We start from the raw sequence: 17,953 nt of genomic DNA on the forward strand, positions 1-17,953 counted from the left end.
TTTGTGTTATTTCTTCTATTATTCCATATTTACATATTTAGCTGTATGCCCACCGGCATCTGAGAAAAGATCATAACTTTGTCTCATCCCTTTCCCCAGGTGGCCAAGCAGTGGTATGACTTTGACAGGTCTTCATTCATCTTTGTTAGGAAGCTCAGAGAGGGTCAGAGCTTCACCTTCAGGCACCAGCATGACTTTGATGAAAATGGAATTGTGTACTGGATTGGCACCAATGCGAAGTGAGCTGCCTTGTCCTTTTTTGCATCATCATTTAAATTGATTTAATTGTAATTGTTTATTCTTACACTTCGAACCCCATAATGACCCATTTAAACAAAGCGTTGTGCATAAAGAATCCACTTCTATTTGACCACAGGACCGCATATGAATGGGTGAACCCTGCAGCTTATGGATTAGTGGTGGTGACTTCCTCCGAGGGCAGAAACTTGCCCTATGGCCGACTTGAAGACATCCTGAGCAGAGACAGCTCCGCGCTCAATTGTCACACCAACGATGACAAAAACGCATGGTTTGCCATCGATCTTGGTTTATGGGTCATCCCCTCTGCATACACACTTCGGCACGCTCGTGGATATGGCCGATCCGCCCTCCGGAATTGGGTATTTCAAGTGTCCAAAGATGGTCAGAACTGGATGACTCTCTACACCCATGTGGATGACAGCTCCCTCAATGAGCCGGGGTATGTGTGTTATAACCATTATTTTGGAGTGTGCTGTTATTGTGCTCTGCCTACTCTGACTTGACCATAGCCCCTTTCGCACAGTGCGTTGATCCCGGAAATTTGTCAAAAAATTGCCAGAGTGCCTTCTGTGTGAGTGCAAACACGTCCAGGGATTGATCCCGGTAATGATCCTGGGTTGGGGACCTAGTAAAATTGCCGGGATCAGTCCCGGAACAAGCCCTGTGTGAACAAAAGGCAGGACCAAAGTCTTTACAGGAAGTGTGTAAATGCATGCACAAATTCAGGAAAATCACTGGCAGTGTGAATGAACCAAAATCAAATTGTCCTGGGACAGATCACGGGACACATTATCCGTGTATTTTCCGGAATCTCTGTGTTAAGAGGCTCATGTGTCTTTTTTGTGCACCTGCTAATATGTCTCATTACTGCCTTAGGTCAACAGCCACATGGCCTCTGGATCCATCCAAAGATGAGAAGCAGGGCTGGAGACACATTCGTATTAAACAGATGGGGAAGAATGCCAGCGGACAAACGCACTACCTCTCCCTGTCTGGTCTAGAAATCTATGGCACTGTTATTGGTGTGTGTGAGGACCAGCTGGGTAAGTGCCAATAATTTCTAATACTACACTGTCTCATTGTAACCCAATTATAATATTTATGCCTAGTCAAAGAGCTGTTTGTTGTAAGGATATGAGTCTTTGCCATGTAATTGATCTGATTTCAGTAACCTAATGTCATTGATTTTTCTATTGGGATTTGTCTCCCAAAGCACCACATGGCAACATTGAAGATTTTGTAATGTGCTACACTATTTCACAATACACAGGGTTTGTCTTTAAAGTTTTATGTCCCACAGAAGGTTTTCAGATTACTTGAAGAGTGATTTAATGAAGAAATATGAATTGCAGCTCACCTTCAGCATAATAATTATTTTAACTCACGCCAGACAGAGACTGAGACGTTGCTCCTGCATGTCATGCCAAACCTCTTATGGCAGACATGTCATCAGATTGAGATCATTTTTTTGAGATTGGCCTTTTTAGAGAATGCCAATCAAACATCACAACGCTGTTATCGGCCGATAGTGAATGGTAGCCGATCAATCGGAGCACACCTAGATGTAACAGAAGTAGCATCAGATCTTTTTTCATATTGTTACATACAGCCGATAAATTATCAAAAAAAAAGAAAAAAAAAAATGTAGGGCAGGGACTTATTCTATATCTATTGGTTGTTGATTGATGAAGGAAGATCTGAATGTGAGTTTGTGTCTGTTGTACGGCTGCAGCTAAACGATTATTTTGATGATCGATTAGTTGCCCGATTATTTTTTTTCCCCGATTAATCGGATAAAACAACCCCCCAATTTGCTTTTATTTTGACAAAAACACACTATTCCACATTCTTCCACATTCTACCCAATGTCCTTCAAACAAAAGTGCCAACTGAATGCTATGAAAACATACAGTGCTTAACAATTTATTAGACCACCTGTCATAATAGAGAAAACACAAATATTTTAGGATTAACAATTTATTAAAAGTAAATCTAAAAATGCTATTGTAATTTATTGGGCAAATAACAAAACGAAACGACTAAATAGTATTTATTCACATAACAAAAAAGGGCCTCCTTTGCCTTTGAGAACAGCTTGCATGCTTGCTGGCATTGTTTATGTACTTAGTTTATGTACTTTTTTTCTGCCTCTCTTTCATAGATAACAGCAATGCGTATATTATAGCATTAGAAATAGCCTACTACTGTAACTAAAGAGCTTACGCATATTGGAGGACTAACCAGTACAGAAAGCTAAAAAATGATTTTGGTAATTACCAGTACTCTTAGTTAAGAGCAGCAATGGCACAAACCTTACAAATCGGTAGGCAGACCCGACTAATCGATAAAAAGACTAATCATCGTTGTCAATGATTTCCATTATCAATAATAATCGATTTTATCGATAAGTTGTTGCAGCCCTAGTCTGTTGTAAGAGGAAGGGTTTAAGTGGGATAAAATTATTGGAGACGTCCAGTCATCAGAGAGTCTGTCATTTCACCTGAAAATCAAATTATGACATTTTGATTAAAAATAACATGGTCAAAAAATGAAACGTATGCATGGTTGAATTTTTCACAGTAGGACATTTCATGCTGACTTTAAAGAGTCATCTCTCATCACGACAGTGTTGTATTATGTAAATGAAATGATCAGGCTTCCCATATGAACTGAGTCATTAAAAGGAAGCTTTTTAGCAAACATGTTATTTTAATTTGTCTACACCATCACAAAAAAATGACCTTCCTTAATTGCATGCTATTTAAATTTGCTTTGTCTCTGCTCATTTTTCCAATCAGTTGAGGTTTGTTCTGCATTGTCAGGTAAAGCAGTGAAGGAGGCGGAGGCCAACTTGAGACGGCAGCGCCGGCTCTTTCGCTCTCAGGTGATGAAGTACATTGTACCAGGGGCACGGGTGGTACGCAGGGGTATCGACTGGAAGTGGAGGGACCAGGATGGCAGTCCTGCTGGAGAGGGCACTGTGACTGGAGAGGCTCATAATGGTGAGGACCAGTGTCACTTTTGTGCTCTTAGTGTGTGCATCCAACCATTGATAGCTTGTATAGGAAAGCACAATGTGTAATGCGTATGCCATAGCAGATTTCTGTACAACGGTGTTCAAGGTGTCACTGCATCGGACCACTACATGAAAAGTTCTTTACTGGCCAATCGACAATGGAGTTCAGTGGTACTTCAATGTTTTTATGGGAAACAAATTGTGAACATCAAGTGCATTTGCATGTTTTGAGGAGCTTTCTGCAGCAAATCCATCACAAGTGAGGGGGGGAGATGGAGTTACCCATTACTGACGTTCACACATTAAAACAGAACAAAAGTTAAATCACATTGGACTTGTTTTCCCAGCATGCCTCAGAGGGACTGCTTTCAGATCAGCCCTTCTTATTTTCTTCACAAATACTGTGTGTAGTTAAATAAAACAACATATGGCTGGGTTTATCTGAAACCAATCTTTCTTCCTGTGTTTACTTATTGATGTGATGCTTTCCTCTTGCTTCTATCCTGCATGTTTTAAATAATATTAAAAATTAAAAAAAAATCAGTTTCACACTCTGAAGTTCAATGATAAGCATTAGATTACTACTTTTTGCTCTCTGCAACTGTCACTCCATACTTTTTTGTTTTTATTAGTTTGCTATTTTGAAGTGCAACCTTTATCCCTCCCCCCCAACTTAACAGGTAACATTTTTGATGTCCTAATCGTATTATCTTAAGCATCCACTCTGTTGCTATTGATTCTTTGGGCAGCCATGTGTCAGTGTGTAAAACAGCATTTTTTAACCTGTCTCCATCAGTCAAGGCAAGTGCATGTTGATGTCACAATTTGCAAGCTCCGAATGAACTCCATTGCAAGTGTATTTGACACTGACCAAAATGATTCTTCTGTTCTTTTTCTCAAGTGGCTTCATAGCTTGGCATTTGCAAAGTTCTACTGCCTTTATTTTATTTTTTTTGTCATTTTCTGTGCTTCATGTTTCTACCTCACTGCTTCACCTGGACCAGAGTGATTTGGGCTTCTTCTTAGATGATTGCAAGTATATTGAATATGAATTGGAGAGATTTTTTATAGATCTAAAAATCAAATTGACCTCATTCGATGATCTTGGTTTATTCTGTTATTTCTGGTCCAGTGTCGAGCAAAAGCTGTTGTCTTTGACTCGCTGCTGTCTTTCTCTGCTCTCTTGCTGGGTCTCACCCGTTCATATCCCCCCTCCCTCCCCCACTTTCCAGGCTGGATTGATGTCACCTGGGATGCCGGTGGCTCAAACTCGTATCGTATGGGTGCGGAAGGGAAGTTTGACCTCAAGCTTGCACCAGGGTACGACCCTGAGTCAGCGCCGTCACCCAAACCTGTCTCATCCACTGTTGCAGGCACGCCGCAGTCCTGGAGCAGCCTGGTGAAAAATAACTGTCCAGACAAGGGTGGCTCATCCTCCACAGCAGGGGCCAGCTCCTCTAGCCGCAAGGGTAGTAGCAGTTCGGTGTGTAGCGTGGCCAGCAGCAGCGATATAAGCCTCAGCTCCACCCGAGTAGAGCGCAGAGTCGAAAGCCTGTTGGAGCAGGGAGTAAGCATCGGAGAAGGGCCCCTGGGGGCAGAGGGCCAAGAACCGATAGTTGTGCTTTCCACAGCTGATGCCGGCTCTGCCTCCAGCACCAGCACACTAACTGCAGACACAGGAAGTGAAAGTGGCGAACGTAAAACACCAGCACCCGATGGCACTTCAAGACAGTCGGCAGAGTCAACGGCTATCTCTATGGGAATCGTGAGTGTGAGCTCACCAGACGTCAGCTCTGTTTCGGAGTCCTCTAGTAAGGACGCTGCATCCCAGAGGCCCTTGTGCTCTGCTACCAGTGCACGGCTGTCTGTCAGCTCGCTTTTGGCAGCTGGAGCGCCCATGAGCTCCAGTGCCAGTGTCCCCAACTTGTCCTCTCGCGAGGCCAGCCTGATGGAGTCGTTTGTTCGCAGAGCACCCAACATGTCTCGCACCAATGCCACCAACAACATGAACCTGAGCCGAAGCAGCAGCGACAACAACACTAACACACTGGGACGCAATGTAATGAGTACTGCCAGTGAGTATATTCGGCTCCCCATTTTTCTAACAGCCAATACCAGGTTTAGGTCAGCGTTTCTCAACCTTTTTGACTCCATAAGCCTATACTGTCCACAACAATATTCAAAGGCCCCTAGCCTGAATTTTGTTTTAATCTATGGGCACTTCTAGTTACTGCAAATTTAAAAGTAACTACAAAAGTCAAAATTAAAAGAATTCAGTTTCAGGATTTTGGAAGTTTTAGAAGCTGAATAATCTTTTTAACCAATGAAATTACTCTTCCCAGTAATTTGTCATTTACTTTATAAGGATTTTTTTTTTCTAAAACATATTTGTTACTGATGTTCTATCAAAATAAAATATTTTAGAATGGGCATAACTAGTAAAAAGTATATTCATTCTAATAATGAATAAAGAGTTTTAAGATTTAATTAATTTACAAATCACACTTTTATAAAATTATGCTCCATTATGGTTTCCTTTGAAGAAGAGTCAGGGTTCCCACTATCATGACTTTTTTTATTTATAAAATATAAATTTTATATGTGTGGTGTGTGTGTGTGTGTATATATATATATATATATATATATATATTATATATATATATATATATATATATATATATATATATATATATATATATATATATTTATATTTATTATTATTATTATTATATATATATATATTTTTTTTTTAAATAAAAAAAAAGTCATGATTAAGCTTATTTTAAATGCTTGTTTTGTCTTATTTGAAATTATCTTGAGGCCCCTAATGGGCCTTGGCTCCTTAGTTGAGAAACACTGGTTTAGATAAATTTTTTTAACCAAATGTTTTGTATAACTGACTTAAGTGGAGGATTATTATTTGATTATCATGTGGGAGATGTTCTCAGAAAAATTATAGTTGGGTTAGAAGTGCACTCTGAAACATGTAAATAGAGAAATAGAAAATGGAGAAATAGTCGTATTTCCTGTCTTTTGTAACCATTTCTTTGCTGTGCCTTAGACTAGATTTGCATTAATAAAATTTCATTTGCAAGCTTTTCTTGCATTTTCAGGATGTTTCTTGAACCTTATTTCTCATTATGTAACCGTAACCATTTTGTTGTAGGAGTACAGCGTTACTTCCTGCTCTGGATTATTTAACTGTTCTGTGAATATTAACATGACTCAAAGTTTTGCCATGATTTGCATATTGCAGCCTTTTGAAGCATGTTTAGTTTGTAGAGTGAGCTTTCAGTTTTCAGTTACCTGCTTATTTTGTTCTTTTTGAAAACTAATCACGGGTTTTTATTTTTATTTTTTTATTTTGTTTGTTTGTTTGCAGCTTCTCCTCTCATGGGTGCACAGAGCTTTCCTAACCTTACAACCACTGGTACCACCTCAACTGTCACAATGTCCACCTCCATAGTAACCAGCAGCAATAATGTAGCCACGGCAACTACAGGTTTGTCCGTCGGCCAGTTGCTAAGTAACACGCTGACGACCAGCCTGACTTCTACATCTAGTGAAAGTGACACAGGTCAGGAGGCTGAGTTTTCGCTCTATGGTAGGCCATGTTACATTTATTATTCACTCTCTTTTCTCTCATCTGCTCTTGTTGTAGTACACGGCCTTTAGTCAGCTGGTTTTCTTTTTGGCATATTAATCTCTTAATTTGTTTTTGCTTATTACTAAGCTAATTCTCAGTCTTGTTCTCTGAATTAATCTCCTTGATTTATTTTTTTGCAATATGAAAGCTGATGATTTTCATCGATTTTCTTTCACTCAGACTTCCTGGACAGCTGTCGGGCCAATACATTGCTTGCCGAGTTAGATGATGAAGAGGACTTGCCAGAGCCAGACGACGATGATGATGAGAATGAGGATGACAATCAGGAGGAACAGGAGTATGAGGAAGTTCTGGTACGGTCCAGGGTCAACCTTGGTTACCACGTTCATATTCATAGGGTAAAACCTGTTGTAGTTTCAATAATAGTACAGTGGAAATCCTTTGTTTTTAGTTTTCTTCTGAAATTTGGTGTTTGTATTTTTTTACTTTGGTGAATAATGGTGGATTTATTGGTTAGGAATGTATTTGTTTTTCCTGTTTATTATTATTATTATTATTATTCATTTGTTTGCTCGTTTACTAGCATGTTTCCTCTGTGTAGCATGTTAGGTGAAATATGTGTTTCACATTTACAAGCAGTTGAGCATTATGTGTAAGAGAGCTATACCATTTTGCTTTTTCAATGGCGGCTTAAGGAGGAAGAGGAGTATGAAACCCAAAAGGGGGTCGGCGCAGGGACCTGGGACGACGACTTTGTGCTGAAACGACAGTTTTCTGCTTTAGTACCTGCATTTGATCCTAGACCAGGCCGGACTAATGTCCAGCAAACTACTGGACCTGGAAATCCCTCCACCAGGTACTGTTGATGCTGTAGAAAGGGGATAAATTCTTATCACTCTGTTGGCTGCAGTGTTATTGTAGTATTATTTTTAAAGTATTATTAGTATTTTTTTTAGTTTTAGTTTGGGTCATTTTACTACTTCAGCGTAAGCAAAAATGAGCAACATTAACTTGGCAGCTAACTGAAGAAAGTTTTCATTTTTGAATTTATTACATTTATATTTAATTTATTTCAGCATTATTTAAATGAACAAATTCGAATAGTTTAACCATGACACTGCTGGGCTGCTGAGTCAAGCACAGCAATCCATTGTGATTTTTTACGTTGTAAAATTCATGTTTAATGTGCTCACAGGTACACCTCGCTCAGAGGTACAGGAGGAGGTTGAGTGTACACCTTCACCCCGTCTGGCTCTCATCCTGAAAGTGGCAGGTCTAGGGACAACGCGAGAAGTAGAACTACCTCTCAACAACTACAAGTGCACCATTTTCTATTATGTCCAAAAGCTTCTCCAGCTCTCATGCAATGGTGCTTTTAAACCTGACAAGCTTAGACGCATCTGGGAACCTACGTATACGTGAGTCAATCATTTCACAGTTGTTTTTCATATCAGATTGTTTCCATTTATGTAGTGTGTTCTCCTAGACATGTTAATAAACTTAGTTGTTTTTTTTGTTGTAGGATAATGTATAGAGAATTGAAGGACTCTGACAAAGAAAGAGAGAGTGGAAAGATGGTAATGACACATTTTTAACGTCTCTGCTCCACACTATCTCTCTACCTATCTTCCTTTCATTCACTCACTCTCTTCGGCTCATTAAAATCTTGGCTGTGATTTTTCTGTGGCTGTCCACAATGTGTAAATGCTCCTCCTCAGTAAACTGTCTGTCAGCCGTCACTAACCTTAAAGCCAGAAGACTATGAAATGAATCCCAGTGGTATCTATTGTTAAATGCACAGGCCTCTCTAGTGGTTAAACCTACTGTAATGCATGTGTATTGCGTGAGACTTTACAATCAGGAAAGACCAACGTTTGGTTCTTCCTGTTGTAGGGTTGCTGGTCTGTAGAGCATGTGGAACAGTACCTTGGCACAGATGAATTACCAAAGAATGACTTGATAACCTACATGCAGAAGAATGCAGACTCAACTTTCCTGCGCCACTGGAAATTAACCGGCTCTAATAAAAGTATTAGGAAAAACAGAAATTGTTCGCAGCTCATAGCTGCATACAAGGTATAAAATGCCATCGGATGTGCATATATCTATACATACCATCTCTTTATTTTCCCTTCTCTGTTTATCAAGTGTTTTTCTATTTCTTGCTTGACTGTCACTTGTGTAACCACCTGTTAGACAGTTTTTGCTGTCCTTTTTTAAAATTTTCTTGCCTAAATGGGTGTAAATGTTGTACCATAAAAGTTTTTAGGTGTCATTGTGGACTTTGTTCTCTATTTGGTTTGATTTTAAATTTTTTTGTTGTCGTCTTTGGCCATAAACTATATAATTTTGTAAGAATGCAGTAATCGCATTGGTTTAGGTCTTGTTGTAATTGTTGTAAAAGGGTTGGGAGAAAAAAATTACAAGTAGTTTGTGTTAACAGTTCATATGGTTTTGCAGGACTTCTGTGAACATGGCTGCAGATCTTCAGGACTGAGTTCAGGAACGTTGTCCGCCACGCAGAGCTGTGACATTCTGAGTGCTGCACGCGAGCAGGCTCAGGCCAAGGCGGGCTCAGGACAGAGCGCCTGCAGCGTAGAGGACGTACTGCAGCTCTTGCGCATCCTCTTTACTATCGGAGGAGAACCCTCATCCGGCCGCACACTACAGGAAGGTAAAGAGTTTGTCTGCACAACATTGTCTTCAATGAGTTATTTTCTCCATTAGTATGCATTCATAACTCACATTTCTTTGTGTAGATGTGGAAGAGCTGCAGTTCAATGCATCACCTGAGGAATTCACCAGCAAAAAAATTACAACCAAAATCCTGCAGCAGATTGAGGTAATTTGATGTGTTAATTATGCATGTTGTATGCATTGTAGATACAATACCGTTCAAAGCTTTGGGGTCAGTTAGATTTTTGAAGAATTAATACTTTTATTCAGCAAGAATGCTTTAAATTGATCAAAAGTGACAGTAAAGACGTGTAATGTTAAAAAATATTTCTGTGTTTTTGTGTTGTCTTTTAGGAGCCACTGGCCCTGGCTAGCGGGGCTCTCCCAGATTGGTGTGAACAGTTAACCAGCAAGTGTCCTTTCCTCATACCATTTGAAACCCGGCAGCTTTATTTCACCTGCACTGCATTTGGAGCCTCCAGGTCTGTGATTGTAGTATTGAAAGAGATTTTTATTTTTACAATATTCTAGAATACTAAATCTGTGAGACAGCGATTTGAGAATTTGCATCTCTCTCTAGGGCAATTGTCTGGCTCCAGAACGAACCGAAGAGAAGCCACTATGGAACGTTCCCGACCATCCACAACGGTTCGCCGTGATGATCCTGGCGAGTTCCGTGTAGGTCGGCTCAAGCACGAGCGTGTCAAGGTGCCTCGCGGAGAGAGTATGATGGAGTGGGCCGAGAGTGTGATGCAGATACATGCTGACAGAAAGTCTGTACTGGAGGTAAACGCCACAACATTATGTTTGCATTAAAATTGTGGGGTCTAAAAATCGGAGACTGCTAGTGAAAATGCTTTTGTTTTCAATACATATATTTTCATTGTAGATGTAAATGTACAGTTTTACTGCATTTGGCATGTCTTTTTGTTTTAATGACAGCAACACTGGCGCTCCACAAGTATATGTAAACATACAAAGGAGTTTGATAATCAGTGCCACTAATTTAATTTAATTTTTGCATAGAAAATACTCCTAGAAATGGTTTGGAAGTTGTTTTCTTTTCCTTTAAATCCTGCAACTGTTTATTTCCAGGTTAAAATCCAGGTTTTCAGTGTAGTCGCAAGCTTTTGTACCTCAGTGTAATGGCTAAGATATTTCTTCTGTTATTTCTGCTGTAAATATGACAGTTTTACTTGTTTTCAAACTATTAACTGAAATTGGGAGTGTTGATAGTTTAAACATAATTCATTTTGTAATTTCTTTAAGTTTCAAGTTTCTCATTCTGTATGTTTCTCATTAAAATATTTTTTTTTTCTTTAAATTATATTAAATAATTTTTTTAAGTCCATTTCAGGCTGTTTGATGAAGACTGATCATGATTGTTATTTTGCACAGGTGGAGTTCCAGGGGGAGGAGGGCACTGGTCTTGGACCCACCCTGGAGTTCTATGCTCTCGTGGCTGCAGAGTTCCAGAGGACTTCCCTTGGTATCTGGCTCTGTGATGACGACTTCCCAGATGACGAGTCACGTCAAGTAAGTATTTTACTGTTTTACCGTAAGACACTGGCCCAGATATGGCAGATTGTTTTTAATTGGCTGATTAACCCTCTGGGGTCTGCAAACATGCCGGTGCGTTTTTTGGAATTGTTTCCTTATAACACCGAAAATAACTTAAAATAGTTAGTCATTTTTTGATTGTACAGATAAGAGCAATACATCATTTGAATCTGTAAAGGTCTTATTTGTATACACTCATAATAATGAAAAAGAAAACGAAAAGGTTGCATTTTTTCTGCCGTCTTGGTCTCCGTGAACTTCTTTCTGAAACGCGTCACTAAAATTAACCAAAACTCAGATTGCTTGAGACAAACGAAAAATATATATATATAGAAAGCTTGAAGTGTCTACTTTTAAATTAAGTCATGTTAAAAACAGATATTCTCTGATAAAGTAATCCATATTAAACCAAATCGAGGTCCAGTTTTTCCCATCTGAGCTCATTATCTGTAAGGTGATATCTTAATCTTTTCACAGGGATTTTGTTTTCATAGTTAGATATCATGATGTATTGTTGTAGGATTGTCTAGCAAAATATTGATTATCGCAGAATCGCTGTATTTGTGTGATTATCGCATCGTGAGCCATGAAAACTGAAAAATTTTGAAAACAAAAAATATGTATCAAAGTTTTGAACAATACCCGTCCCTACTTAAAAACACAAACATGTACCTTCACGTTGCCTACATATAAGTGTAGCACAGTTTGTGCTGAATACAGTGTAATCAGACTTTAGCCATATGTTTTTCAGATACTGAAAAATAGCACAAATGTCAGGGCATGTCAAAACTTTTCCATGGTCCCAAAACCCCTTCAGACCCCAGAGGGTTAATGAACTTTTTCCATTTTTTTTATCAGGTGGATCTGGGCGGAGGCTTGAAACCACCAGGCTATTATGTGCAGCGTTCCTGTGGCCTTTTCCCTGCTCCCTTCCCTCAGGACAGTGATGAACTGGAGCGTATTACCAAGCTTTTCCTGTTCCTTGGCATCTTTTTGGCCAAATGCATCCAGGACAACCGGCTTGTGGACCTGCCCATATCCCAGCCTTTCTTCAAACTGCTCTGTATGGGCGACATCAAAAGCAACATGAGTAAGCTTCTTTATCAACCTCGTGTCGAGTCGGACTGCCACTTCTCTGAAATCCAGTCCGAAGCGTCTACCGAGGAGGGTCAGGACACATACTCAGTGGGTAGCTTTGATGAAGACTCCAAGTCCGAGTTCATCCTTGACCCACCCAAGCCCAAGCCACCAGCCTGGTATCATGGCATCTTGACCTGGGAGGACTTTGAACCGGTGAATCCTCACAGAGCACGGTTCCTGAAAGAGCTGAAGGCACTGTCTGTGAAGCGCAGGCAGATCCTGGGCAGTAAGAGTCTGTCAGAGGATGAGAAGAACACACGGCTACAGGATCTCATGCTGAAGAACCCTATGGGCTCTGGCCCACCACTTAGTGTAGAAGATCTAGGGTGAGAGATAAATATCACTTTGTATATTAATCAAAGAAAATTAGGCAACAATTAATTTACAGTCTCCTTGTATTATATGTTATGCAGTCTCCTTGTTATACATTTACTATTGTAATAACAAGTAATTATACATAATTACGAGCAAATAACCTAAACTAAAGGTTAAACTTAACCGTACAGTAAATGCATGTTATTAATATTATTTAGTACTTAATTGTGTAATTAAACTGTAACAGGGACAGATTTGAAATCATTACCTAAAATTAGTTTGAGATGTTGCATGAATGTTACTTCCTTGCTTTTTGCAGGGTATTTTATTTACAGACGGTACTCATCTAATGTTTTATTTTTGTTATTAGATTAAATTTCCAGTTCTGTCCATCATCCAAAGTACATGGTTTCTCATCAGTAGACTTGAAGCCCAATGGAGAGGACGAGGTAGGTTACATGTTGTTCGGATACACCATCGAGTGTCCTGTGTGTACTGTTGTACAAAATCCTGTTGATCCAGCCATATATATATATATATATATATATATATATATATATATATATATATATATATATATATATATATATATATCACTGTATCCAGAAATATTGAGCAGCACAACTATTTTCAACACTGATTTCTGAAAAGTCCTGTGACACTGAAGACTGGAGTACTGGCTGCTGAAGATTCAGCTTTACCATCACAGGAATAAATTACAATTTAAAATATACTAATAGAATAAAGTTAATTAAAAAAGTTATTTTAAATCATAATATTACACAATGTTCTATTTACTCTATTTTTGATCAAATAAATGCAGCTCTGTGAGAATAAGACATTTTTTTTAAAAAATCTTACTGACCCCAAACTTCAGCACGGTGGTGTATGTGTGTATTTTAAACACAATGCTTGCGTGGTCTGTAATTATATAATTCACGTGTTTTTTTGGTGTCATCTTTGTTAAAATAAGTTATGAATGCTAATAATTCTACTGTCCTCTCATCAGATGGTCACCATGGAAAACGCAGAGGAGTACGTAGAGCTCGTGTTTGACTTCTGCATGCACACAGGAATCCAGAAGCAAATGGAAGCCTTTAGAGGTATGGCATCATGCCCTGTACTTTCAATACGCTCGAGCTACACAGTTAAAGTACATGCAACTTGGCTATACATCAGTTTATTATTATTATTATTTTTTTTTTTTTACAACATTATTCTTTAGTTACAAATATGTTGCTAAATGCAAAATGTATACATGTTTCGTTTGTTTTTGTGTGTGTGTTTTATCTTTTGTTCTAATTGCAGTCTGTATTTGTTTTGCTACAGAGGGCTTTAACAGGGTGTTTCCTATGGAGAAGCTCAGCTCATTTAGTCATAAAGAGGTGCAGATGATCTTGTGTGGCAACCAGTCTCCATCCTGGACCGCTGAGGACATTGTTAACTACACAGAACCTAAACTTGGCTACACGCGGGACAGGTAGACACTATTGTTATTTCTACATTTTATGACGGGATACTGGCTATAATGGCTGAAAAATATGGTACATGTAAACCTCTTTGAAATAAAGATTTCATTCAGCTTTCTAAAATGTCAAATATATTAAATAACTTGCTTGGCCACATTTTATACAGTATATGTATATCATGCTGATTATTTAATTGTATTTCAGTCCTGGTTTCTTGCACTTTGTTCGAGTGCTGTGTGGAATGTCATCAGATGAGAGGAAAGCCTTCCTCCAATTCACCACAGGCTGCTCGACCCTGCCCCCTGGTGGACTGGCCAACCTACATCCACGTCTCACAATAGTCCGGAAGGTATGCAAGCATGCAATTTAATCAAATCTATAATGTTAAAAACCCAGCCATCCCTTCATACCTGCTGTCGTCTTTTCTCCTCTAGGTTGATGCTACAGATGCCAGCTATCCTTCAGTTAACACGTGTGTGCATTACTTGAAGTTGCCGGAATATTCCTCCGAAGAGATCATGAGAGAGCGGCTCCTCGCTGCCACTATGGAGAAGGGCTTCCACCTCAACTGAGCATGCTCTCCCTACATCATTGACCAACTCCCATACTGGTGAAGCCTGTCGTGTTTTGTTGCAGAAAATAAAGCTGTGCTTTGATGAAATCCTTTTCCCCTAAGCACCTCACATGTACCCAAATAAACCGGAAAAACAGTCCCATCTTAGCTCCACTAGCTCCTGAAACTCCACTGACGGCTTCACAAGGCCTTTCCCAGGTCACTCTACACTGCTTTAAGGGCTTGAGCCGCTGGCAGCCAGGGTAGTCTCTCCTCACCTACTGTGTTTACTGTCATTGTAAATTTTGGCATAGATCATCTTTTTCAGACCCAGATATCACCATCTGCAGCGCCAGACCCTGGACACAAGCACACCCGCTTCTGTAGAGCTAACTATAGAGTGTTTGGGCATTTCCTTAACAGATTTTAAGTTTTACTAGTGCCTGCATTGTTGAAATATTAGGATTTTTTCTTTCTTTCATTTGTTTTACTTAATCTGTCTGCATACAATCATGCACACGCTTTTCCTTTTTTGCTTCCGTTACTGTGTATGTTTTCAACTGTTTGTTGCCCTGCTAAAGTATCAAAGTCCCCGAGTGCATTTGTGTAATTTTACAATAAAGCTATAGATACAGAAACACTGGTTCTGTGTGAAAGGCACATTAAAAAAAAAAAAGGTAAAGAAAAAAGACAAAGCAAAAAGCAAGCTGTGCTTTCCCTTGTATTTTCTTTGTATATTATAAACCTTTATTTAACTCAAGTTGCAGTTTGAAGTAAACAAATATTTTCAAATGTGTATGCTCCAAAATAATCATTAAAATGTTTGCAAAGTATCAACACTATCTTGTTTGCTTTTTCCTGCTGATGATGAACTGACACAAATATTTCTGTTTCTGAATCTGATTCACATAATTTTTTTAAGAGGAATTTTTAGACATCTTTGATAATGCATTGGGATTATTACAGATCACAACAAAATTATGTTATAAATAATTTTATGGACAATTAACTCAAGTTTAGACTCTTTATTTATATTTGTAACACTGGATCAGCTTTCAGCCATCTTGTCCAGGGCCAGGAGTGGTGCCAGTATCCGGGTCTTGTTTGTCTCCACAATGTGTCCATTCAGAATCATTTCATCAAGTATAATGTGTACTTTATCTAAACTGAACATGATCTGATTGTGCATTAAGGAATGAAACCCTCCTATAAATACACATGTATCATTGAAGAAATAATCATAGCCACGATCGGTCAATAATACTTAATGTGTAATTTCACTCATAAAGGATACATCTAGCTCACTCTGTCAAAAGAAAACAGATAAATCAATCGTAGTGAACATAAAACATTTAATATATGTCTTTACTAATGAAGCTGTAATATTTCTTAATCAAAATGTCAGAACTCACCACACGACTGAAATACTTGTCTAACACTTCGACGAAGTTGTGCACAAGTTCATAGATTGAGAGTTCATTCTGTGTGAAAGAGGGCAGAGACCATAAATCAGATTACAAAAGCTACTCGGAAAAAAATACTGATTAAGAACATTTCACCAATAATATTACTAACCTCATTTTCAGTGATGCCAACAACAATAAAAAGTGCAGCGTACTGCCGATAGACCATTTTTGTAGTCCTTAAACTCCACAAACGAACACTGAGGAAGAAGCAATACAAAAAACACTTAAGACATCTTGAGTTCAGCAGCAGATTTTAATTATGAACGGTCAAGTTTGAAGATTTGAAGAATTTAAATAAAACTCAACCACGGACTTGAAGTCTACAAGGTGGAGTACATACTTGTAAATGTAAATTCTATGTGTAGATACATACTAGATATGTGTCACACAGTGATGCTTGCTTAACGTGTACACTGCTTGATGTTTCTGTTGTTTATATCTCCCCTGAGGGTCAGTAATATTTGCATGTCTGTTTGATTGTCTATATTCATAATATTTTGCACGGCAAACAGTGGCTAGTGATACAAGTAGTGTGGTTAACCCTTCATTTGAAAGTAAATGTGACTGACCTCTTCCTTCCTCCGCGCGAGGCATCCCCTGACCACGTCAGCTTCCAGAGATGCTCTCTTCCCAAGCTCCACTTGTTCATAATACCTGGATAGGCGAGTCTGCCCCTGTTTTGTTGACCATAAGCAGGAACTTGATCATAGTGATTTAGAAGAGTGGCCTCCGCTAGGAAGGAGGAGCAATTACGTCATTACGTCAGCAAAAAAACTGGTAAAAAAAAAAAAAAAAACATATATATATATATATATATATATATATATATATATATATATATATATATGTTTTTTTTTTTTTTTTTTTAATAATTTTTGGTAAATATTAGTTTTCACCAAAATACCACAGTTACCACAATTATTCCAAAATTATTACTGCTAAGTGTTTGGCAGAGCTGGTCATGTGTGACTCAACATGGCAGCGTCCACGAGGGGGCGACCTGCTCTATGTAGAAAAATACAGCTTTTTTTTTTCATTTTCATTTGAGTATTTCTCACAGTGGCTTTTATATATTTATTTTTATTTTTAAAAAAATATTTTCTAAATGAGCAAAAGACATGTGCACCGAGAGGAAAATGGGAAAATTATTTTTTACTCCGCCCTACTAACTGTTATATATTGCTATTTTCAATGCCAACATTTTTATATATTAAAAATAGAAATTATGTCAATAGTAAATAAAATGATCACAGTTGTTACTTGTAAATTGATAAATAAGATACATAAATTTCATTATTACCAATAGTTTTCACCAAAATATCCGTTACCACAATTATTGTTACTACTGTAAAATTGTTAATGGTGGATTTTTTTCACCTTTGTGTACATCATTGGAAAAAAAAATAATTCAAACGTGCTTTAATTTTTTCTAGGGGAAAAAAAATTGAAATAAACAAAACAGAGCGCACCTTTAAATTATGAAAAGAAAAGAAAAAAATCTCATATCAGTTGAAGCTATTTTACCTTTATTAGAAGATAATGAAGATATATTACTTTTATTTGAAGATATTTTACTTTTGTCCGCCCTACTTTATACAGGTGCATCTCAATAAATTAGAATGCTGTGGAAAAGTTCATTTATTTCAGTACTTCAGCTCAAATTGTGAAACTCGTGTATTAAATAAATTCAATGCACAGACTGAAGTAGTTTAAATCTTAGTTTATTTTTTAATTGTGATGATTTTGGCTCACATTTAACAAAAACCCACCAATTCACTATCTCAACAAATTAGAATATGGTCACATGCCAATCAGCTAATCAACTCAAAACACCTGCAAAGGTTTCCTGATCCTTCAAAATGGTCTCTCAGTTTGGTTCACTAGGCTACA

At 38.2% G+C, this 17,953-nt stretch overlaps 1 protein-coding gene and 1 pseudogene across 1 annotated transcript in view; one reads left to right on the forward strand and one right to left on the reverse strand.

Annotated features, from left to right (window-relative positions):
- LOC109078631 (E3 ubiquitin-protein ligase HECTD1-like) overlaps positions 1-15,389 on the forward strand; it is a 28,937-nt gene extending 13,548 nt beyond the window's left edge. Inside the window, 24 exon segments of the mRNA XM_042774564.1 lie at positions 100-239; positions 377-700; positions 1,138-1,304; positions 3,084-3,263; positions 4,510-5,352; positions 6,660-6,881; positions 7,104-7,237; positions 7,580-7,717; positions 7,719-7,740; positions 8,080-8,302; positions 8,407-8,461; positions 8,778-8,960; positions 9,345-9,558; positions 9,644-9,726; positions 9,915-10,042; positions 10,141-10,159; positions 10,161-10,346; positions 10,959-11,096; positions 11,979-12,586; positions 12,946-13,024; positions 13,585-13,678; positions 13,905-14,055; positions 14,249-14,393; positions 14,479-15,389. Of these exon segments, the coding sequence (XP_042630498.1) occupies positions 100-239; positions 377-700; positions 1,138-1,304; positions 3,084-3,263; positions 4,510-5,352; positions 6,660-6,881; positions 7,104-7,237; positions 7,580-7,717; positions 7,719-7,740; positions 8,080-8,302; positions 8,407-8,461; positions 8,778-8,960; positions 9,345-9,558; positions 9,644-9,726; positions 9,915-10,042; positions 10,141-10,159; positions 10,161-10,346; positions 10,959-11,096; positions 11,979-12,586; positions 12,946-13,024; positions 13,585-13,678; positions 13,905-14,055; positions 14,249-14,393; positions 14,479-14,616 (4,614 nt within the window). The 3' untranslated portion in view covers positions 14,617-15,389.
- A 115-nt stretch (positions 15,390-15,504) lies between these two features.
- LOC122148226 lies at positions 15,505-16,790 on the reverse strand (annotated as a pseudogene).
- Between the last annotated feature and the right edge of the window lie 1,163 nt (positions 16,791-17,953).

This window comes from Cyprinus carpio, chromosome A17 (genome assembly GCF_018340385.1).
Source record: "Cyprinus carpio isolate SPL01 chromosome A17, ASM1834038v1, whole genome shotgun sequence".
Lineage (NCBI taxonomy): Eukaryota > Metazoa > Chordata > Actinopteri > Cypriniformes > Cyprinidae > Cyprinus > Cyprinus carpio.